We start from the raw sequence: 25,863 nt of genomic DNA, 5'->3' as shown, positions 1-25,863 counted from the left end.
CTCTAAAAAATACTGCTTCATAAAAAATATAATTGCTGTAGTTCCAAGCATCCAATTTTTTTTCACCAAACAAAGACTTGGAAATTTTCATGTATACTCAATAGTATTTGTTAAATTCCCTAGGCAAGCTGATAGTTCAGGAAAAAAAGGTAAGGTGGCATAAATAATTTTGTAACTAAAGGATAACTTGATAAGTATGAGAAAGAGGCTCAGAAAATATGCATGCTAATCTCAGTATATTAGTAATAGATAGTTACATCCAGTAACCACGTGGACCTCTTAATGGTTTTTCAAATATTTTAAATCATTTAAAACACTGTGACAGAATCAAGGATAAACAGATAGTCAATTTTTTGATAAGAACTTAAACATAGCAAAGCTAAATGTTTATTTTATCAATTTTTGATTTTGAAGGTTTATATACTCCAAATTGGAGACATTTTTAGGAACAATTAATTGCTCATCAACTATAATGCATAAACTCACACTGTATTTATTTATAGACACAAATTCAAGATATCAAACACATCTTTACTAGGTTCTAGCATATTATTACTTGTATGCTAGAATTTTTTGAAATCTTTGAAGGCTCATAATTTTGTTGAAAAGATTGTCTTTTTCATTTTATCATTGCAAAATATTTTTATGTTTAAATTTGTATACATTAATTAGAATGATAAATCTAATGATTTTTTAAATTTATACACTATCAAGTTTCTTCCAATACCTGTCTTCGCATTTATTTAGAATTTGTGTACTCTAAAACCAGAAATTTTGGTACACCAATTTTATAAAAGATGAAAGTGTACTGCAACATATTCTTTTAACAAAATTAGATGGTTCAGATTCTTGCCACAAAATATTGCATGATCAAATCCTTCCAGCTGAAGGACTAATGAATGAGAATACCATATTTCCTTTTTTGTCCTTTGAAATGTAATTATTCCCTCAATTCTTGAATTTGAAAAAATACATTATCATCTAAAGATTCACGATCTGAGATCTCACTTGAATGATGAGTTTCAATTTAACCCTAATCATTAAAGTTTAGCATACTGCTATCTACCTTTTTAAATTCATTTTCTGATTCATCTAAATCACTGAAATATCTTCCTTTCTCAATTTTCTTCACTTTGTGGTTATTGATGGAAAAATATAAATTCTAAATTTTAAACCATGTTCAGTGAAACTAGAAGTAGACCATAAAAATGCCTTCAAGCTTCTTTTATGCTTTCATAATGATGATGCAATACTTACTCAACATGTGAAACAACACATGAAGTATTTATTTTACAATTTCATCATCCTTCTAGGAGATTCCATCATTATTCTATTTTTTATTATGTTAGTCTTTTTCTAGCATTGTTGGGAATAATTGATTAGTAATAATGAGATAATTCTTAACTTGATGAAATAGAAAATGTCCAAGATATATAGGCAAAATAAGATCATGAAGATTCCATAATGGGTCTTGGATTTTTAGATTGCTCAATGGTGGCATGTGGTGATTACAAGAAAGAATGAGTTTTATTCTGTTTTTCAAAATAAGTAATGTTTTCTTTGTTCCTTGGAAACCTATCAGAAAAAAATAAGATAAGACATATCAGCCTCTGTAAGCAATTACATTTGCTCAAGAAAAGAAACTCAAAAACTAAGATTGGCTCCAGTGGACTTTAATAGCACGCTGAGAACCAAGAGAACATAAATGTGAGGGTCACACAAGCCAGGTTAAGTTCTTTGACTGTGTATTTTTCTTTTTCTTTTTAGAGTCTCAGTTTTTTTCATAACATTTATGTCTTAAGGTTGTTAAAATTATCCCCCACCCACAATTTTTTGTTTTCTCTTTTACTATGGAAATTTACTGAAAAACATAGTGCATCTAGTGTAACCTATCAGAGATTTTTTTTAACTTTAATTTTTTTTAAGTCATGTTTATTCTATTACAGTTGTATCAATTCTTCCTCCTTCGCCCCCCTCCACCCGTTCCATCCCCACTCCCTACTCCTACAGTCAATTCTGTTGTCCATGTCCATGGGCCATTCATACATGTTCTTTGTCTAGTCCCTTCCCCTTCTTTCCACCACTGTCCTCTTAGCCCATCCCCTCTGGTCACTTTCGGTCTACTCCATGTTTCCATGCCTGTGGTTTATTTTGTTTGTTAGTTTATTTTGTTGAATAGATTCCACTTATAGGTGAGATCATGTGGTATTTTTTCTTTCACTGACTGGATTATTTCATTTAGCATAATATTCTCCAGTTCCATCCATGTTGTCGCAAAGGGTAGGAGTTTCTTTCTCTCTCTTTTTTTTCTTTTCTTTTCTTTTCTTTTTCTTTCTTTCTTTCTTTCTTTCTTTCTTTCTTTCTTTCTTTCTTTCTTTCTTTCTTTCTTTCTTTCTTTCTTTCTTCTTTCCTTCCTCCTTTCTTTCTTAAATGCAGATTGATTTTATTTATTTTTTTAAATGTCAAAGCCAATTATAGAATATTAAAAAATGTAAAACCATTATAAAGTCTTGACAATTAACGTGACACTAGCACAGAAATAATCAAATAAATCAATGAAATATAATGAGCATTCTGGAGACAAATGTATATATCTAACAATTTAATATATGATTATATTGATATTTCAAATCAATGGGTAAAATAAGGCTTATTCAACAAATAAGGTGCATGGACCACTATTACTTGAAATAAAACAAATATAGAACTCTATTTCACACATTATACAAGAAATATTCAGGTGAGTTAAAAATCAATATGTAGAATCTAAGGAGTTTTAGAAGAAAATAAAACTAATATTTTTCATGACCTGAAGTAAAATATTCAACCCCAGAAGCTATAAAGTAAACTATTGACAATATGACTAAATTAAACATTTAAGACTATATAGTAATATACATATAAAAAAAGTTAAACGACAAGTAATAGAATGGGAAAATATTTGCCACACATCTAAAAAAGGGTTAGTAGTTGGGGGTTTTTTTGTTGTTGTTTTGTTTTATTTAGGGAAAAAGATTCTACAAGCCTTTAATCAATAAATGGATAAAGAAAACCAAAAAGTCATTTAAAGCTTTTTAAAAATAATAGAAATAGGCAACAAACATACAAGAACAGCTTTAGTTTGAACAAATAATAAAGGAATAATTAAAATAACACATCATTGTCACAATCAGATTAATAAGTATTAAAAATATTGGCCATATCAAGTATTGGTGACTGTGAAAGGAACTGGGTATTCATCAACTCTTTTTCTTCCTTTTAAAGCTGTCATTTTAGCAAAATTTGCAGTGTTGGTTTGGTGGAGGTGTATTCTTTTAGCCTCCTTTGTCTGGGAAACTCCTTATTTCACCTTCCATTTTCATTGACAGCCTTGCTAGGTAGAACAGTCTTGGTTGCAGGCCTTTGTTTTCATGACTTGGAATATTTCTTGCCATTCCCTTCTGGCTTTCAGTGTTTCTGTTGAGAAGTCAGCTGCTAGCCATATCTGGACTCCCTTATATTTTATTACCTCTTTCTCCCTTGCTACCTTTAGAATTCTCTTTTTGTCTTTGATATTTGCCATTTTAATGAGGATGTGTCTTGGAGTGGGTCTCATTGGGCTCCTCTTGAATGGGACCCTCTGCTTCCTGGACTTGTGTGACTTTTTCTCTCCAATTAGGGAAGTTTTCCATCATTACTTTTTCGAACAGGTTCTCTATCCCTTCCTCATCCTCTTCTTCTGGTATCCCTATTATGGATATTATTACATTTCAGGTTGTCCTGCATTTCCCTAAAGGCTTCTTCATTCTTTTTGTCTTTTTTCATTTTTTTGCTCCTTCTGGGACCTTTTTTCTACCTTGTCCTCCAGCTCGCTGATTCGGTCCTCAGCTTCATGTAGCCTGCTTTTGATTCCTTCTACTGTGCTCTTCAATTCAGAAATTGTACTCTTCATGTCCTCCTGTCTCTTATTGATTGTTTCTATGTCCTTTTTCATGTTGATATAGTTTGCAGTAAGTTTCTAATAGTTTCTCTGTAGTTTTTTGTAATTCTGAGCTCACTGAGCTCATTGAGCTTCCTTAGAACTGTTGTTTGGAACTCAATATCTGATAGTTTACTTGCCTCTATTTCATTTAGTTCTCTTTGTGGGGATTCCTCCTTTCCCTTGAAGTGAGGCATATTTCTTTGTCTTCCCATTATTTGTGAGACTCTCTTTTTTGCTTTTGCTTCTTAAGTTGATCTGTCTTGATTTCCTGACTTTGTAGTGTGAACTTCTATGGTAGGAGACTGCTGTTTTTACTTTCTGGATCTGCCTCTGATCATGTCAGATGTTGTCCCTGTGTGACCTTAGGCAGTCTGTTTGAGACTTCCAGGAATCTACTGCCTGTGGCTGTCCCCTTCAGCTGTTAATCTAGTCACTCTGCACTCAGCAGGCTGGCCTAGAGAGCTCAGGGTGGGGCAGAGTCCCTCCTGGGGGCAGGGTTATTGGGTCCTCTCATGCTGCTGCCACTCAGGGGAGTGGTCTCTGCCTGAGCAAGATGGCTGCTGCCCCATGGGGGATGAGTCAGCACTGAGATCCGGCCAGCTAGTCTCAGTTTTCTCCCCAAAGCCTCCTTCCCCAGTCTATCCTCAGGTGTCTCTAGCCCACTTTGCCCCTGCCTTTGCCAGAGACCAGGGTAAGTGGCTGCAAATAAAAATTTATGCGTTTGCCCTTTAAACACCTCTTTGCGTCTCCAGCCACCATTCTCTGGCAAAGAGCAACCCTGCCGCTCTTCTCAGCTGGCTGTTTTCTGTGTACTTTTTGGGCTTTGGTGCTGCAGGCTAGAGATCCCCGCTTTTGGTTTAGACCCCACTCTTCTCAGGGGGATCCAACTGTCTCTTTCAATATCCTTCTGGTGCTGCTGCCCGTGGGTGCCCCACCTTCTTGAGTCTCCACCACACTCCTTACCAGTTAGGTTGCACTAAAGCTGATTCTTCTGTCTCCGAAGTTATAAGGCTCCTCTCTTGCTATTGTTCAGTTGTTTGCTCCAGGTGATTGGTTTCTCCACAATTTATTTGTAATTCCAGATTGGTCCTGGGAGGAGGTTAGTGTGACTTCCACTCACTCTTCCACCATCTTGATTATCCCAGAGAAGATTTTATGGAAAAAAGTAAAAATTGAAATGGGTCTTGAGATATTGATAGGATATCCCATGTAAAATTAAGGATAGAAACATATAAGGTTGAAGAGATTATTAATGAAGGCACATAGTCACAATATCTTGAAATGTCCTTTTGTGACTATCAGTTATTGAGTGTTTACTCTGCTAGGTTCTTACAATAATCTTATTTAATTCTCATAAAACCTTGGGAAGAATGTATTACCATGCATGCTTTACAGAAGAGAGATTTTAGGTATAGATAGTTGAAGTATTTTGTCCTGCAGATAGGGAATTCAACCCAGGTCTGCTGAGTTCCAAAATCTTCAGGAATAATATCAAATCTCCCTGCTTCTCAAACACGGACGGGAAAACTGCAAGTGGTTTGCTTTGGTTGGCACTCAGGGATCCTAGAAAGAGAGACAAAATTGGAAACATTATGCAAGATGGTTTCGAGAGAATGGAATTGGAAAGACTAGTTAGGCCAAATTCAAGGAGAGAAAGAGAAGCTTGATCTTAGAAGATGGAATGGAGAGGACTGTGATGAGTTCAAAGATATCACAGATGCAGAATCATGGGATTTACACATTATTACAGATACCAAAAGAGAGAAAAGGAAAAGACTATTAAAAGATTTTTGGCCTGAACCACCAAAAAGATGCCCCAAATAGGGAGTACAGGAAGAGGGTAAGTCAAAACTCACAGGAGGAGGTGGGGCTGGAGAAGTGTATGTTTGTGGGGTTGGGGTGGCTTTGAACTCATGGCCTATTCTTAAAGCCACAGATGGTATTCAGCTACAAAGTGGACTATCTAAGGATTGTCATCCAAACATTATTTCTTAAGCACCTGCTAAATGCTAAGGTTAATACTAGGTATTTTCACAGGCTTTACTCATTTAATTCTCAAAGCAAACTCTGAAGTGGGCAATTAGGTAATCAAGTATGGAGCTCCTGTCAGCAGTGGAGATGGGGTTGCCAGCGGAGTGTGGGAAATGTCGGTGTCCACATACTATCTTTTTCCTGCTCAGCAGCCCCAGTCTCAGCCGAGTAGAGAATATACAAATAATGAAAGATGATCCCTACCTTTAACAAGTGGAGTGGATGATCATTTGAAACATAAAAAGGATCAAATATATAATAGAAAAATATTTACATTTGAGTTAAATTGCATAATACAGACACTAAATGTTACAAGATTCAAAAGAGAGACATTTGTGTTTCCTAACATGAGGGAAGATAACATGCCTGTAGAACTTGAAAGGTGAATAATATTTACCTAAGTGGTAAATAATATATAGGGCTTGCTTTGTATATGAATGGAAGAGAAAATGAATGGGACTTGACATAGCGGTGCATATGAAATTGATGTATTTATACAACAATAAGGATATTAGACTGGCAAGAGGATACATTAGACTTAGAAAACATTGGGAAATAAGACATAAGTTTGTGGTGACAGGTTACAGACACTTGGACAATCAGGCAAAGCTGGAATTTGGTGTAGAAGAGACTATTTGCATGATTTTAAATAGAACAATGACATGACACCAGCATTTGAGAGCTTGTGCAGGCAACATTCTGCTTAAGTGATTAGAAGTGGAATAGAGTTTGTGAAATATTGCTAGAGCTGCAAAGCCTAAAACATGGTGTGGAAGGAAGAAAGGACAAATTTACTAAGCTGTTGTTCAGGTGATAGGACCATTATATAGTGACTTAAGAAATTAATGTTGCAACTCAAAATGCTACAGACTGTTTTGACAGTTTAACTTCATAATCATATATGTGGTAGAAACTTAAATGAAGTCTAGACTTAAATGAGAACAGTGAAATATGTGTAACAATTTACTAAAAACACAGTGCAGTAAGGAAAATACTAGCATTGGGCCTGTTCATAACCTAAAATGGAGCAAGAGCTTCCTTTCCTTCTTTTGATGATTTCTGTTGTTTTGCATTGTTTTATTTTCACTGTTCACAGTTAGTCATCTAATGCACAGACATTTCAGGTAGTAAGAACAGGTGGTAAGGTGAATATGCTCCAGATCCGGACTGCATGGCTTCCAACGGAGGCCCTACCACTAGCTTGAATACAACTAAGTCAAAGTAATCAATCTCTTTAGGCCTCTATTTCCTCCTCTGTCTAATGGGGCTGATAAGAACAGTGTTGCAGAACATGAACCAATGTTCAAAGTGCACTATAAAGCATCCATGGCTCTCTGAGCGTTGGCTGTTCTTTACTAATTGAACACCTATCCAGGAGTTGTTACAGGTAGAATTTTGTTAGGGGGAGAAAAACATTGTTTTTCAGAACCACATCAACAGATAATATACCAGACAAATCTTGCTCATTCTAGCCATTTGATGTCCTCTAGTTTTGGTTCCAATATCTATAAAATGTGGGTAAAATTACATAATTTATAATGTTATATTGAGGATCACATGAAAAAAATTTGCATTATATGCATGTAATAATTTTGGTTTATGTATCTTCTGGAAAAGTTCTAAGAACTATGCTAGATTTCGTAGAGACAGCAGTTAACTAGTATGCATGGCACTGACTTCTTTAAAATGGAATAGTAAACATTACTTAATAGGGTTAATGCATGGATTAATTCACATGCACACACACATCACATATACACTTAAAACACCACCTGACTAGAGTAAGCATAATAAGGCCTATTTATAACAATTTTTTTTCTACCCACCATTCTCCATATCCTTCTGATTTAATTATCGTATATCATTATCATTCTCTCCTTAACAAGCTTTGCTTTTCTGCCTTATCTATACCTTCAAGAAACATTTGCCTTTAAATCTCTACTGCCTCATACCTTACCAGATACATGATACGTTCTTTTTAATTGAATTCATGATGTATACTATTTATCTCATGGAAAAATTATTGATGATCGTCCCAGAACATCCCTCTTTATTCATTCCTAGAAATAATCTTGTTATTTAAAAAGCTGACAGGTTTCTAAGCATTGCAAATAGGCTCTTTATAAAGATTATTAAAGGAGTTATTGGCACTATCTCTAGAGACAGAGGCTCAGAATTAACAAAGTCGAGAGTGCTGTGTGCATCATAAACTACAGGCAGCATGCAGAATTCGGCAGAAGTGACAGGAAAAAAGGAGAAAAAGCCTACACTTAATTACAGGCGTGCAAAGTTCCTGGACTTGGCATGCCCCCATGAGAGTTGCCTTCTGATTATTCGAAGTCTGTGGAAGCTGCTCAAGATAATTGTAATTTATTTTTTCATATTTGTCTCAATCAATCCATGAAATACTCTAGTTACTATAAATAACTGGAATGTACACAGAAATAGATCCAAGTGCTTCTGTCCGGGTTGATTCCTCCCATGCCTCTACCACTCTCTCAGTGTACTTCATGTGACAAAGGCTTTAGGTCTGGGGAGAAAGTTAGTGAATAAGACTTCTCTCCCTGTAATAGAATGTTCATGTGACTTCACTTTCTCTGTGACCATTAAAAGAAACAAAACGAAAGTCTAAGTTTTCATTTTTCTCACACTCTCAGGATTTTGTCTCCTACCCCTTTGAAAGAGGTGTCAGATTCTAGAGGAACATCTTTGCTGTGAGGGGGCTTTCATTAAAGTGTTGGTTTGATCTAGCCTTGTTACTGTTAATGGTATGGACCTGCTGCCAGACAATACATTCCTTCTCAGGTAACCTACTGGGACTATTCAAAGCACGTTCTAAAATAGTCTGAAAAGGAACAAATAATACAGAGTAATTTGAATTATTGCATGCGAAGGAAAATTAAGGCTTAATCAAAGAATTATCAAACTAATTAGGTGTTATTTATTAATGTGTCATGTCTTGTAATAATCTTATCTGTCACTTTATATGCAAGAGTGCAGATTTAAAAAGCTTTCTAGTAATTATGTGAATATATTCCCCTACTGCTACTCAAAGGTTCATCTGGGTGGCCCAGTAGATAAAGAATAGAGAGCCTAGGACTTTCTAACTATTTAAATAAATACCTTATTTGAAACATGAAAATAAAAAGTATGCCCCCTACCCTTTTTGTATAATGAATTGTAAACTAGGTAGTTTGATATAACCACTTTCAAAAACACGTGTTTGATAAACAAATACTTCTTATCCATAGCTTTTTTCCTGTATAGGATTTTTGTGCAAGATAATAATAACGAATTTTGCAATATTATCATTAATGTTCAACCAGTTGCTCAGTACTGTTTGATGAGTTTTATGACTGCTGTTCTGGCCCAATATATTTTACATTTTGGTTTTCTAAAACATTCTATGTTGAGGCAATAATATTGTACAGTTATTCCTATATAGTAGTAATAATTCTTCCACATTTGAAGACAATAATTCCTGGTTATTTATATCCTCATCAACATCCAGTTGATATGCTCAGTCATTCTATTAACCCATTTTCAGCAGTTACTGAGTCCCTAGTATGTATTCAATGCTAATGATCATAACACAAGTTTCAAAGCAGAAGGAGGTAACAATCTAGGAAGAGATGATTATAATAAAACAATTAACGCTATAAAGTAGCCAGGGGAGAAAAATGGGGGAAAGTACTAATTAAGTACTAAATCATATGATGCAGGTTTTACTCACTATAAATGTCCACAAGGTTAAGACAAGCTCCACAAAAATATAATCTTAGCATTTTATCCATGTTTATCTTCAGCTTTAATGTGATTGTTATTATTAAAGGTTTACTAAAGGTTTACTATGAGTTTAGAATTTTTTTCCTATTTAGGTGATCAACTTTTTTTTCACCCGAAGAGGGAAAAAAAAAACCTGTAGTGATATAATTAGATACACTTTTTTATTAACAATACCAAGTGAGAAATCAATACACAGTAAGTAAAAATTCAACAGGTGATGTTTTTCACCATATAGATGCCATTTACCCCACTGTGTGTCCTTTCAAATCAGACCTCATCGTATGTCAGTGTCTGTCCTTTGTCATTTACCCTTAATTAATTTACATATCTCTCAAATCCCCGCTATGCTCTTTGATCAACATTTCTGCTTTATGTTACTGAAGGAAAATTTGTTATCTACAAACCACTTTCCATTGAAACTGTCCACAATGTTTTAGGTAATAAGCATATGTTTAGTAGACCAGACATATTATAATAATTAGAATCTTAAAGACAGTGAGGGAGAATAAATAGAAAAAGGCCCAAATTGTCACATTGAAACACCCTGTGAAAAACAAACTGATGATTTAATATTCTCTCACACTATAGTTGCATAAGATATAAACCTTTTCTATTTTCTATTATGCATGACAATAATTACATTAATAATGATTCCCTCCAGAGGAATATTATTTTTAATTATAAATAATCTCCAGGCAGACATTGGATAAGCAGTGTGTATTGTTTTATATGACAAAATAATATCAATTATACACAATTTAAAACAGGAAGAACAGTTGGATGACTTTTAAATGTGTCATTAAAGTGATGATATATTGGTGAATTTAATTGTAGCACTAAGCCTATTAAATAGTAATTATCAACATGTTCCATTTTATCTTTTATCTAATAAGTACAAGCATTGAAATATTAAATTTATGTTATGTTTCCATAATTTAAAAGGTGTGGAGTTTTATCATCTTTATTAAAGCATCCTGTAGAAAATTTCCCCTTAAAACAAAACATTAAGTCCTTTTTTCTCTTCCTGAGGAACATTTCAAAATGAAAAGTTCTCCTTTTAATTGGCTCTACGGTTCTTCGTTAGGATTTTCTCTTTGAACTGCTTATGAACATGAAATATTTGCATGTGTCAGAAACAGTTTTAAAAAGAGACAAGGAAATTTTTTCACAGGTGGAGACAAAGGGTAACACAGTTGCAAAATCCTTTGTCATTGGCAAGACTGGTATGGTATGGAAATAGCTAACGGAGGTGACTAAAAAGTGCCCAGCTGATTTTATTTTATATGAATGAGATCCCTATATAAAAGAAAAGCAACACTGTTTTTCAAATGTTATTCATCCAATAGCTTAAGAAAAGAATCTCCTTGCATTTGAGAGTAGGGAGAAAGGAAATTCACAAAAAGCCTTGATTAACCTGGTTTACCTACACAAGAGAACTCAGCAGTCATCCACACATTATTCTGCATCTAACCTTTCGGGATTTTTAAGGACTATCAGAGATGATATAGATGGCAACACTGATGATGATGATAAAAAGAATTATCACTTACTGAATGCTAATGGTATGCCAGGCACTGTGCTAAGCTCTGCACATGGATCATCTCATTGAATTCTCACTAAACCCTAGGAGGTGGGATATAACCTGTCCACCACATAGACAAGAAAATTGAAACTACAGGGGGTTGTGAAATTTGCTCAGATGACTTGATATTCTTTCCAACACTGAAGGAAGAATGACAAAACATGCATTTAAAAATGAGTAACCACATTTTAGGTTCCTTTTTTCTTCACTTTGTTTTTTAAGGGGTATAGTTTAATAAACACTCACAATATTTATTTCCCTTTTAGTGTAAATTTGACATGGAGATCTAAATTTTGTCAATACAACTGCCAAAGAACGCAGGTAATCTGCTGATAACTTTTAGCTGTCTTTGCTGGCTGGTCAGTAAAAGGAATCTGGGATGGAAACCACAAGCAGAGTGGACTTTGATTCCATACTCAAGAGCACAAGTGACTTGTAACTAAAATTACTGAAGGAATCTTGGTTTTGGTTTACTTTTAAATTTCCTCAGTGTCTATTACCCTGGAGAAAAGGCCTGACATAGTTTTACTCAATTCTATCATTAGTTTTTTTAAGTGTATTTAATTCTTAATGTTTAGAGTGACAGAAAATTCAGATGGAAGAGAACACAGAGGAACTTTCTCTCTATAGTTGTGTAGGTCCTGAAGTTATTAAGAATGAAAACAATAGATTCTAGTATTGGAAATTGATATACCAATCTACTCGTCAGGCACTTTCTCTCAATAACCTTTTGGTAGGATCCTAAAGTCAACAACCAGAAAAGATACAAGACAAAAAGAGACATTATTTATTCTCCGTGTGTAGACAGTTTATAAAAATGTCAAGCCTTCTGCATTTTAAGAAGTGACTTTTTAATTCTATATCTAATTTTCTTTAATATATTTGTAAATATAATGATTTTGTCTTGAGAATCACCTTTTCTCTTATTTTCTCACCTTTCTGGTTACTACTGACATTTTCAATGATCAATAACTTGGTGTGACTTGATTATCAGCCTGAGTTAATTACTAAAATGTGTTGGAGCTCTGAAAATAATACTGTATTTGTATAAAGCCTGAACTATTAAATTTTGACTTGAGAACTATGGCATTAAATGTACTCATATTTAGGTATACATCATGTTATAATTAACTGGTTGTTAAACACCAGCCTTATTAGAACTGATACCTCTATATTAGCAGAAATGATCAATTTAATTAAATGACTAACAGCATATTATTTGTTAGTTAATATGTTAAAATGTGAAAGAGAGGAACCTACCTAGAAATATAAATAAAACCTGAGATCTTTAGCTCAAAAATTTATTGAAATTTTTAAATTTTCTTAAAAATTGTGCATTTTAAATTTTATTCAGGTACACATAAATATAATATTTTAAATATTTGCCATGGGAAAAATACTCTCATAAGATGAGGCATTTTTATTCTTTAGCTACTCATACCATTCAGCACCTTAAAGAGCAGCCATCCCAATTTTGGTAAAGAATTTTAGATATTTTGACATTGGAAAGTAGCATCTCAAAAACCTAATTTACATTTATCATAACTTTGAATATTGAGTTAACTGATGGCCAAAAACATATGTTATTTGTATTTTAAATCATGTTGAAATAGGACAAAGGTTAAAATATGTCCATTAATAACATAATTTCACTATAGTATAAAATTCTGTATTTAAGATGTTTTCTTTTATTATAAAATGATATAATTGACTGTAGAACTCCAAAGCATAATGTAACAACATAATATTTATCTGCATTAATTAACATTATTTAGCACTATTCTAAATTTCATCACGTATTTTGGTCTTTCTTGTCCATTTATGCTGCTTCTAAAGTAAATACAAACACAAAGGAACATACTGCTGCACAAAGAGCCCTGCACTAGAACTCTACATACATAGGTCCTACTTATGGGTCACTTGGATGAATTTGGCTAGTTGTCCAACATCTTTGGGTTTCACTGTCCTCAGAGACATCTCTGGCAGTAAAATGCTATTCCAGTTAGACCTGTGGATGGAGATTTCTTTAAGCTGAAAGGCACCTCAATGGATATGTTACGTAATCATTTCACTTGAGAGAGCCTATAGGTATTTAGAATAAATGGCAAATGTTATGTTTCGATTGAGCTATTTAACTCAATCAAGCTTTAACAAAGCAAGTTTTCTTCATCTTTGAGCTTTTAGTAATGCATAAATGCATTAATGTTTCACTTTCATGAAAAGACTGCTGCTTTACTCATACAAAATTGGTAAAGCTTCTCACAGGAAGACAATGAATACTTTGGTCTAAAACCAGAAATAATTGAAAAAAAGAAAATAAATGGAAAAATTTCATCATGTATTTTGTTGGAAATAATTTGCACTGTACCAACACCTAAAAATATGATAATTCAGTCTGTCTGTATTCAAATACTCTAGGACAGCCTAACAGAGTAACATTTAATAACATTCATTTATTCACTCACTCATTTAATTATTCATTTTCCTTTTCTTAAATTATATTGATGTTCCACATTCTGTTCTCAAGCGTTCATAGTCTAGTGAAAAAAAATTTTTTTTTAAAAAGGAAGAAAAAACCCATATTTGTAAATAAGCAAACACATTGAGAGTCAGAGGATGAAGTGTACATGGGGCATTCTGGGAGCATAAACAGCTTTCAGAGGAGTGGATATAAGAGAATCAAATAAGACAAGATGGCTAAGCTTTGAGAAATTACTAAAATTAGCCATGTTCCAGGCAGTTTTATCAATGAGCATTTGAAATGTCACAGATATGTGACATTTCATTGGATGGCTCCATGGCAAGTAGGTTATTTGAGCTTTGAATTCTGTTTTTCCCACTAACCCTGGACAAATGAATTAATGTTTCACTTTCATGGAAAGTACATGAGATAGTTTTTATTTTTATCTCTTTAAATTAAAATTTAATTCATCTAATATGTAGAAATTATCTTTTTCTAACAACTTTGGCCTTTGTACTAAAAGAAAAACATAGAATTAATATTACCTATTTGTTGGTATATTCCATCTTCACTGTCTCTTCCTGGCCTTACCTTGTGTACTAATATGATTTGGGGTGGGGTTTAAGGAGATACCATTTAAGAAAAATATATTTGAGGAAAGTAAAGAATTAGTAATTTTGAAAATTTTGAAAACATCCCAGTTGACGGTATATCTAGATAAGGAAATAAGGAAAGGTGATAAGGAATTTAGTCTTAATATACTGAGCCTCTTTGATGGGTTGGTTGACATTAATTCAGCACCTAATTAAAGTTAAACAGAACATGACCATTGAAGAAAAATATATAACTTTTTATATTAGGAAGTGAATATTTAAAAGTCTTCCAAAGATTATGAATCACTTATCATAATTGATCAAAAAATTGTCACATATTGACTATCTAAATAGGTATTAAATAAATTTTTAAAATGACATGGAAAAAGGAAAAAAACCTTAATCTTACATTGGATCTGTTCTCAAGGACCTTGGTTAAGCCACTTATTTTTCTAGAGACCATTTTTTTTCCTTCTGAATAGCTGATTTCATAGGTCTTTTTTACATCCCCAAACTCCATGATGTATGCATCTATTTTTGTTAAGTCCTAAATATCAGGGTACATATCAAGATACAAGAATAAATGGAACAAAGATATTATCTTGAGTCAATCTTATTTCCTTTCTTTAGCTAACTGTTCCATGAAAATTTTTTTCTACTTCATAAATTGAAGATGAAGAGGAAAAACAGAAATATTACCTTTATCATTTTTAATCAAAAGAATGTATGAAATATGTATTGGCTACTTTTCCTTGCTTTCCATCAAAGTGAATATGCAAATATATAATAACACATTGAAATATTATTGAAGCTTTTTTTTAGGAGGCAAAGAAACCTTTCCAATAGGAATATTTTAACCTGGAGGATGCTCTTTGATATAAGAAGTTGAAGTTTTTGCTGTTTTAGACACCCTTATAGTAGTGTCACTTAGCCGATTTATACTAAATAATCCATTTGCTTAAACTTTTCTAAAATTATTATAAAAATCTGAAAATTAATTATCATTAACATATATTATTAGAATAACACAGTGAGCCCTGTGTGGTGTGGCTCAGTATATTGAGTGCCAGCCTGAGAACCAAAGGGTCAGTGGTTTGATTCCCAGTCAGGCACATGCCTGGCTTGCAGGCCAAGTCCCCAGTTCGGGGTATATGATAGACAACCACACATTGATGTTCCTCTCTCTGTCTTTCTTCCTCCTTTCCCCTCTCTCTAAAAATAAATTAAGTTTTTAAAAATCTTTAAAAATAAAAAATTAACACAATGAAATAAGAGTGTCTTCTTCAGTGTGCTCTATATAAGTCTTCTGGCAAAACTGAGAACGTATAATTCAAGTGACATGACTTATTAGTCCATAAACAGTATCTAACTGGGTAAATGGGAAATTTACTGCCTTTTTCTGGGTATTATGCTTCTCATTTGTTTCCAGATGTTCAAGTCAAATTGCCAGTCTTCCTTGATTTCTTTCTTTCACGTCTCACATCAAATTTATTAAAAAGTCTTACTGAGTTTAAGTCAAAATGTACTCTGAATTCATTTACTTATCTATAATTTCTGTATTTCATTGACCATATATTTCAAATTACCACCTATTACTCTGAAGAGCATTTCTTATTACACTGCCTTGATACATTTTTAAATAGAATACTTACTTCCATTTTACTTATTTAATTGATATGTTTTGTCTCTTTCCGGCAGAATCTCATCATCTCCATGAACTAGGTGATTTTGTCTGTCTTGTTCACTAATATAACTCCATGTCCGAGGAAAGTACCTAAAACTAGTAGGCACTCTACAAATGTTCATTGCCTGAATGACTGACTCTCCACTGTAATGCACCTAGTCTAAACCTACATAATCTCTCACCTGGTTTATTTCAATAATCTCCAATTGATATCCTGCTGACTCTTATATCCTTTTATTTAGAAAACTGTTTTTGTTCATACAACAGCCAGTGATCTTTTAAAAACTTGCATATCACACAAAACCCTTCACAAACTTACAGTGTTCCGAAGGCTGTTCCAAACTCAGTGAAACAGCCTGGACTTGCTCTGATAGGAGCTTGTCTCTGATCTCCAGCAAGGCTTTTGACTTGCTTTTCTCTGTCAAGAATCTTTTCATCAGAGATTTTCCTGCGGTTTTCCCCTTTGAATTCAAGTTAGAGTTCAAGCGTATCCCCGTTGGAGAGTGGTCACTTCGTACATGATGCTCTGTTGCGCATGTTTTGTACTTACACTGAGGCCCTGCACTCTGCTCCCTTCCCGGAGACAGCGCGCCTTGGCCTGGGGCTGCAGCTGCCCAGGGGAAGAGCTGCTTCTCAGTTTCAAAGTCTGTCCTCCTGCACTTCAAAAGTTGCCATCATGAATAGCACAGACCCAGAGAGGGTGTGCTTTTCTAATATTCACAAAGGTCCATATATTTTGGTCGAGTCCTCCTTTGCGGAGGCCCTGCTCTTTACTATGAAGAGCGTGGTCTGTTTCCCCAGCCATTCCCTGTGTCACCTCTCTGTTTTCATGCTTCTACATCTATAAGGTCTGAAATGATCTGTCTTGCTTATCTCCTGTCTCCTTCACCTCTAATGTAACCTCCATAACAGCAAGGTCTTTCTCTATCTTCACTGTGGTCCCTCAGTGATTTCATATTACTGTTATGCCCATAAACGCTCATCATAACTCAGCTGGAGCAGACACTATCCTTCATCTTTTTCCTTGAAACAACTGAGACTTAAGTGGTAATTGTCTGTTAACTGTTTGATCTCGCCACAATACCAAGTATAAGGAATGCAAAGTAGATGTGTAGAATTTAGCAACGCATAAGAAGGAGACATGATGCCTGTGATTACAGTGAAAACCTCCTTGATGCACCCACCTAATAAAAGCTCCTGAACTTCTTCAGATGATTCATTAGTGGTTACCTTTCCACAGGCACATTTGCAAACCTAGGAGAGATGGGGTAAGAAAGGGAGGAGTGGCTGACATCCTAAATCCCTCTGACTCCCTCCCCTCATTTTGTAAGTGGCCCAAAAGTATAAAGCAATAGAAAAAGACTCTCAGTAAGAAAACTTGAAGGTCAAGGTGTCTTTATTTTTATAAAGGCCCACAGACACAATTGCATCTCAGCCTTACATTTAAAACCATATTTTATTTAATTTTAGTATTTGTTCAATTTTAAATATTAAAAATACTATTCTACATGTTACAAAAATAGTGAATATGTAAACCATGTTCCAATGCATAAAAATAATATTGCTTTAACTAATTTGACTATCGCTTTTTTTAAAAAAAACTACATTTGGATTTCCCATTTTACCTTTAGTCATAGTTACAAATACCTTACAGGAAACTGAAGGAACAAATTGAGGTAGACATTTGTAATGATTTCATACTTTGTAGTTTTTAAAAATTTGAATGCATTTTAACTCAATGGTCACTTACTAGAGTGACACCTTCTCCATCCCAGGGTCTTTTTGCCATTCATTGTTTTCATTATGAAGTCACTCTTAGGGTTTATAGTCTTCCGACGTTACTTACTCAGTACGTCTAGGAAAAGGTTTGAAGGAATAAAATATCAAGCATTAGGGGAAAAAAAAATATCCTCTACATTTGTTTCAAGATTTTCAGGGGTGGGAGCGAAGAGATAGATTCAAGAGTCTAGAAATGGTTTTTAACCAGGGAATCTCCTTTAATTAAAAAAAAATAAAAATAGACAAATTAAGCTTATGTATAGAAAATTGTTTTTGGCATCATGCAACCTGAATTCGGCTCATAACCATTCATGTGAATTGAGATTCTGAGTAATTCTATTCATTATTTCTAGTAAAGGGAGGAAAACATCAAGTAACTTAGATCATTAAAGAAATGTACACTGTATACTATCCCCAGTGAAACTTGACTAAACCCAAAGCAATCAAATTGACTTATATGAGAAAAAAACGCGGAACAATGAAATATTGGCACCTTACAAACATGCCATTCAAGTTTATGGAAATAATTCAGTGAAAATCAGTCAAGGAACAAAAATAAAGCCAATTCACTATGTTTGAATGTTAGAGGGATTTTGAGGTAGCTGGTAAAATGAAGGGCACCGTTAGAGTTCCAATGTGAATTTCAACAACTTAAATCTTTTCTTCAAAGAGTAACAATGCTCAGGAATTCCAAAGCAATGTATTCCTAATAAAATTATAATCCTTTTCCCTGGAAATGAGTTTCGCTATTTTTGTCATTTTAAATGTTATCTGTTATGTCTTTGTTTCCTTACTTCAAAAGTCTGATTCAAGTCTTCTTGTGAGAATAGATAAGATATAAATTGTAAACTCATTAATGGGAAAAGAATTAATATCTTGAGTATTTACTATGTACTGGCTGCTTTATCATTTAATCCTCATAACAACCCTAAAAACTATTCTCATTTTATAAAATAATCGTTGGAATCTTCATGAGATTTTCAAGTTCACACAGATTCCAAGTGATGAAGCTGAAACTCTCACTTATATCCATTTGATTCTAAGCCTAAAGCCTTTATACTAAATATTGCTTTCTTTATAAAATTCTATTAATATAATATTATATTGACATAATATATTATACACGGTGGAGCCAAAGTAGGTTTAGAATTATTTGTATGGAAAATAGTACAATAATAAATAAATAATAATATAAGAATAAACTTTGGTTTCACATGCTCAAAACTGTAAACCTACTTTTGCCCTATCCTATATAATAGTGTATATGATGTATATCATATTCATAATGAAATATCAGATTCATAATAAAAATTGTTTCTAATATCAATAGTATTTTCCAACATTATTTGAGCATATGTGTGTGTGTGTGTATATATATATATATATGAAGGCTTTTCTGTAAGTCAGTGCTGAATTCATGTGTTGTACTCAAGAATAACATGTTCGATTTGTTTTGGTGCCCCCAGCACAAGAACGTGTCCTGAGCTAATAATTCCCATGCTAGAGCTTCCTGTCACTGTCAGAATAGAAGCAGACTTCTTTCTGTTTCTTCTTTTTCTTTTTGTTTTGATCCTACTCCCCCTTGCATCCACTTCTTTTTCTTTTTGTTTTGATCCTACTCCCCTGCATCCACTGCCTCAATAGTACAGTCAGACATATTGGAGAGAATAATATAGTCAATTATAGTTGGAGAAAATTTCTGATAGAAACTGGATATTGTACTTTATGCTGAAGAAACACCAGTTGGTTTGTTTTAATTGTTGTACATATTTGGGCATTTTTTTCCACCAGATTCTCACTGCCTGGAATCCATTTCTCTCTACCTCTCCTCTTTACCCGGCAAACTCCTTCTAGGCCTTTAAATGCACATTACAATTAATCTCCTCCAGGAATCTATCTGCAACATCCTCTCTGAATATATTATTTCCCATCAGCACACTGCATTATAATGATCTGTCTGTAAGTCTGTTTTAATCAGTATACTGGGAACTTCTTAAAGGCGAGTTTGATGTTTAATGGTTCTTCAGTGCTGGTACATGATAAGCGCACACTAATTAAAAAAAATAAAATAATGACTTTATAGCTCCTCCAGGAAAATCTAAGAATATTTTATAATGCATATTATGAATAGTTTTCCATGGAAATAATTTTATATATTTTGAATTAATTCCTAAAGAGCCTATCTAGACTATAAAAGATTATGATTATACACTCACTGCTATATGGAAGTATCTGACAGAGGAGAAAACAAGTTAGATTGAACAGGCACCATTCTATTAAAGTATTTCTGAAAAGCCTAAATATTTGGAAACAACTGAATTACATTCATGGTCACTTGCATTTTAAACTTTAGTATTTAATTGACTTCTCCCTGAATTTAAATTCTCCTTAGATTTTAATAACTACAAAAACTATCCTACCTTAGAAATTTTTTTTTCAAAAACAGCTCTCAAGCAAAACTTGGGAAAAAATCTCTCCAAGTATATGTCCCCTTGACTTACAAAGCACAAAAGAACAGGGTGGAAGCTTCTCTCCTCTTCTCCTTCCCAGTGGCAGTCATGGATCCCCTTATATAAGATGACTCTTTGCTTTCCTTAAACAGTCTAAAGGGAACTTGAAGCACCTCAAATCTAGAGCCTGCATGGAAATGCAACCCTACACCTTAAGGGCTGAATGGTCTAAACCCGTTTCCCTCAGTTTTCATTCAGCAAAATGAAAATTATACTTAACATCCTAAGAATCTGGTGAAGGTTAAATGACTTATTCCAACATTGTTTGAGCTTGTTCCAGGCACATAATAAGCACTATGTAAATGTTACCTGGTGGAAAAATGTGGAATAAACTTCTTTTTTAGTGTGCCAGGCCTTACTTATACTTTGCTTGCTAAAAAATGGAACTTCCATGTTGCATTTTGTTTCCAAGAAATTTTTGTTTTCATGAGGAAAAAAACTAATAAAAATATGGACTGGTATTTTTCTATGTATATGGCCTGCGTATTGTGAAACAATATGCTTTGCTTTTATGCATAATTGAACGTGCTCGAGAATCAACCAACTGTCTCTATTAACTAGAAGAAACTCCTGTAATGAATAGAGGCTAACTTCTACCTGGCGTGAGGGTCTAGGCTTAGATGCTGCCCTTTTCATCACCAAAGAATGCTCATGTGCAGCTTGAATTGCTCCGCTTGCTACTCCGCAGTTCACCAGAGCAAAGTAATTTTGATGAATTCTAAAAAAAGAAAACTTCCAGTAAACAGCAGGGTCTGCTGACATTTGATAATATCTAGTTGTCAGTGAGATTTTAGAAGGTACGTATGCCCGCAATGATTCCAGGATTAAAACATACCACACAGCAGGAGCTCATGAAATAAAAATTAATGATAAAACATTTTGCAAGGCATTTCATATAGAATCACATGTTAGTTAATGTTTACAGCTCATGGCCCGGATGGTTTTGGTTAATTAAAGAAGTCACTTGGGATAAAGAAGCCCTTGGAAATGACTGTGGGTTTTTATACAGTTCATAATAAGCTCAGAGACTTGAGGGAATCTTTCAAGCTTCTACAAAACTGAATATATTTTCCCTTTGGCCCATTATTTACTTAACTGCAGGTCATTTATTTTGGCAGCAGAAAATGTACCTGTTCAACATCAAAAGGCCTATGAATTTTAAACTTCTTTTATTGCACTATTACATCATTTGAGAATTTTTAGTTAAATTAAAAAATGGTGATTTTTTTCATAGTAGGATTCCTCTCAGCTTCTGCAATTTTAGTTGTCATAATTTAAGTGCATATTGGAAATAAATTGCTTTATTTGATTGCATGTAGAGTTTTCATTAATGAAGTCCAGTAAATATATTTAACAGTGTGTATACATTTGGAAAAGTAATACGTTCAGAAATGGCTCTAAAGACAGCTGCATCTATGTATGTAACCATTTAAGGATCTCACCTAATAACAATTTTCCTATTGCATAATAATATAAATTTATACTTCAGACTATGAATTATGCATGCTGGGGACAGATCAGATTATTTTAGTTTTGAATATTAAATTTATTAATATTTTTTCAATATCTACTTTTGATTGTGTGCACAGGACAAAGCCCAGCCATACCACCTCCATTACCAACAGAGCAAGTTTCCAGAACCACTCCAGCTTCACCTGCTCTTGAAGGCAAGTACTCTATTATAGTTTTTCCAAAGGTTTTCTCTATCGTATATGAAATAGAATATAGAGAAACAAAACAAAATATTAATACCAGCAACAACAAAATTCATATTTTATCAGATAGTTTTAGTTATGTCTACCCACTACATAGGTACCATTTATTTATCCTAAAATTACAGTTTGCTAGTTTTTAGGAAACCAAAGTTTTCTTCTTAAGATTTTTTATTGGTGACCCTAGCTGCTAGGAAAATGACCAGCTTTGTACCCTGGAAATCAACCAGGAAAGTATAGGGACAAAAGTATAAGGATATGCTTTGCAATTCTTGCAGCTTCATCATAACTCTACCAATTTAGTGTTTTAAGACTCTGGTGCCAGAGTTTCTGGGTTTGAATCTGAGTTCTTCCTCTGCCTAGCTGTGTAAATTTGGGAAGTTACTTAAATTCACTGACATGAGATTTGTCATCCCTAAAATTACAACCTCACAGAGTTATTGTGAGGATGAAATAGTGTATGTGTGTGTGCATACCAGTTTATAAGTGCTTTGTGAAATTAGTAGTTATACTACCACTAATAATTTATTCTTCAAAATGGAATGTTGAAGATCAATGAAATTTGAGGATGAGAGTATTATCATGAGCAAATTTGCTAAAAATTTAATAGCATTTTATAAGTCTGCATTTATTCCCTCAACTCTTCTTTATTAAATTCCAACCCATGAGATCATGTCAGATATTCTCTGAAGTACTAGGGATTCAGATATTAATAGATAATAATTCTTGTCCTAGCAAGACTTAGTTTGCAAACCAAATTAAAAGTAATGAAAGAGAAGTCCAATACAAAACACAAGTAATTAAAGCCAAGTGCACCACTAATTTTTGCAAAAGAAAAATGGAGGTCTCCTCCAAATCACCACAGCTCCCTTCCCGCCCTAGCTTTGTCATACATTGAAAAGGACCTGCATGTACACATGGATACCAGCCTGCTTGTCTAAATTCTATCCACTCTGTCCAATATTTACCTGTTGGCTTTGGCCACCCCTTGAGCTTTGGGGTGACCACACTTGTAAGGATTCATTCAGGAAGAGGTCCATGCAGCCACTGGCATCCAAGTAACAGCATTTGAGGATAAATTTCAGGGACCCAGGATCTGGAGTGTAAGAGAGAGGAGACTTCAGGTGGCTACACCTTGTCTTCCCACAGACTCTTAGACCCTGGGCAGATAATAGTTGGGGGAGGTCCAGAAGAATCCTGTAAAGAGACTTCAAGAGGGGCCTGATCGTTGGGTTCTAAGAGGTGTTCTGATTGCCACAATAAGAACCAAAAAATAAGTCAGTAAAAAGTACTGTGAAAGATTAGAAAAAGGAGGGCATACCTCTGTTTGGAAGAGGTGAGAAAAAACCCAGGAAAATCATCCCTGGAAAGGGGGGCTGTGAAGCTTAAGTCCCAATAAGAGGCGCTCATCATGCAGGCCAGGAAGGAAAGAGCATTACTGGTAAAATGACTGGTATAGTCAAAGGCATGGAAGTGAGTAAGGAAAGAGTTTGGTCCGGAGAAGTATAAGTAGTTCATCATGGAGAGAAAGAAGGAGACGTGGAAAGAATTTGGGAGAGGTGATAGAAAGACATTCAGAGGGAAGATCATGAACTACCTTGTATAGGCAAGCTTGGGATTTATTTTTATATTTAAAGTTTTATTATGAAACATTGAATAGTAAAGTAAATCCCTGATATACTCATCCTGCAGATTAATCTATTAGCATTTTTCTATTCTCTTTTTGCTTTTTGCTTTTTTCCTTTTTTTTCTGATTATGCTTTTTTTGCTTTGAAAATCATTGACATCGTGCTCTGCACCCAGCTGAGGAATTTTTATTTTCTTTTAAATTTTGTTACATTTACATGGTACCAAATGTTAAATGGTACCAAATGCTAAAGTTACAAAAATGATGTAGGGTAAAACGTTTTCTGCCTGACCCTATTCATCAACTATACAGTTCTCCTTATAGAAAACCAACATTAACTCCTTCCAGAATATTTTGTGCATATACAAGCAAAAGTGTTGTCTCTTTAGCCTGGGATATTTATTTTTGTTTCTAAAAGACAGGGGATCTCATGGATGTAACAGACATGTTTATTCAGAAAGATCAACCTCACTGTCGTCCTACAAGGTAGATCAGTATTCTGAGATGGGTTTTGCAGGATCTTGGGAAAATCCTGGTCCAAACAAATCATAAACCCTGAACTAAACAGTAGCGTAATGGAAGGAGAAACAGAGATGAATCTGAAAGAGATTTGGAAAGACTCTCAGTGGGTCCAAGTATCAGATTGGATATAGATGCTGATTTAGAAGAAGGAATTAGAAAGACTCCATGATTTCTGGGTTAGGTATCCAGGTGGATAATAGAGCCATTAGCCAAGGTGGGAAGCCATTGAAATACAACAGGCCCAGTGATGAGGGGCAGGAAGATGACAGATTCAGTCTGGGACAGAGAGATCTCATGGGACATTGAAATAGAATTACTTTTGGTTAAATATGTATATGTGTGTTTCACACATTCAGTAGCCAGGGAATGATTTGAATAGTTGGGAAAGTGAAGTTTTTCTAGGGTTTGTTCTGTCACCAGCCTGTTCTATACATTTGTCTGGCCAGATCCTGATCAAGTCATGTTTAACCCATGGGTATGCTCTCTTCAACTCATGTTTATTCGGAATATTATGTTGGCTATACACATATGCATTTTACATTTGATATTCCCAAACCCTGTAAAGTAAACATTATTATTAAAAATTAACAATTGTAGCCATGGGATATGTTTATTTATTTATGCTGTGTTAATAAATAACAGGGCTGAGATTTTAAGCCTATGCCCAGGGAACTTTCTATTATATTACTATGCAGACATTGAAACTCGAGGGTTCTATGTTCATGTCTTCTAAGACATTAACAAGTTTTAAAAAATGGAGACAAAGTTTTGTGCTTTAGAGTTCATGCAGTTTTGTGATAGAAACATGTTCTGATGTCAGTCAAGAGTATCTCAGCAATGCGTCTCAAAGTTTCATGTGCACACAAATCACCTGGGGATCTTGTGAAAATGCAGATTCTGATTTGGTAGATCTGGGGGCTGAGATTCTTCATTTTTACCAGCCTCCCAAGTATTGCTGATGTTGAGGGTCTTTGGACCACATCTGAGTAGCAATTCCCTAGAAGAATTAAGAAAGAGGTGGAGAACAATTCAATAGTATTTCTAAAAATATTTTTAATTTAGTATTAGTTACCTTAATGACCTGTAATTAACCAAATATCCTTCAGATTTGCTGGAATGCTGCATGTGAAGAAATTTTGACTGCTAGTTGTCTGGGAAAAAAGCACAAGTTTTCAATACTTAAGCATCCCATAAAGGCTCACAAGAGAGCAATAGAAATGTCATTAGGAATGGGGGGAAAGGTTACGTTATACTTGTAAATTATAACAATCTACTACATAGTATATAAAATATTTTGATTTGGCCATCTACATGAATTGCATAAATTAGCATCTGAAAATTTTAAATAAAATCCCTGTAATCTGTAAATCAGTACTATATTAATCCCAATATGAAAAAAATAATTCGTTTGGTGATTAAAGACAATAATTTAATGTAAAGGTCATGCCATGTCTCATTCCAAGACAACCAGTCAATAATGTTTCTTGAATATTTAGAAAATAGGCCAGATCTAGTCTCCCATTCAATTCAGCTACAGACACAATTTATTTAGTCCACACTGGTTTTCTGGTTTGTATTTTTTTTAACTTTTTTTTTTTTTTTTACTGTTGGCACT

General features: G+C 34.2%; 1 protein-coding gene across 14 annotated transcripts in view; it reads left to right on the top strand.

The window, feature by feature from the left end:
* The window catches only part of TRDN (triadin), a 323,740-nt gene that overhangs the window by 108,808 nt on the left and 189,069 nt on the right, over nucleotides 1-25,863 (top strand). For all 14 annotated transcript variants that reach the window (XM_054569903.1, XM_054569904.1, XM_054569900.1 and 11 more), the window contains exon 10: nucleotides 21,977-22,054. In XM_054569903.1, the coding sequence (XP_054425878.1) occupies nucleotides 21,977-22,054 (78 nt within the window). The remainder of the gene's footprint in view (nucleotides 1-21,976; nucleotides 22,055-25,863) is intronic.

Source organism: Pteronotus mesoamericanus, unplaced genomic scaffold (genome assembly GCF_021234165.1).
Source record: "Pteronotus mesoamericanus isolate MK-2021 breed Mesoamerican mustached bat unplaced genomic scaffold, CSHL_Meso_final contig_20, whole genome shotgun sequence".
Taxonomy (NCBI): Eukaryota; Metazoa; Chordata; class Mammalia; order Chiroptera; family Mormoopidae; genus Pteronotus; species Pteronotus mesoamericanus.
The sequence above is the reverse complement of the archived record's forward strand: the minus strand, read 5'-3'. Positions and strand labels throughout refer to the sequence as shown.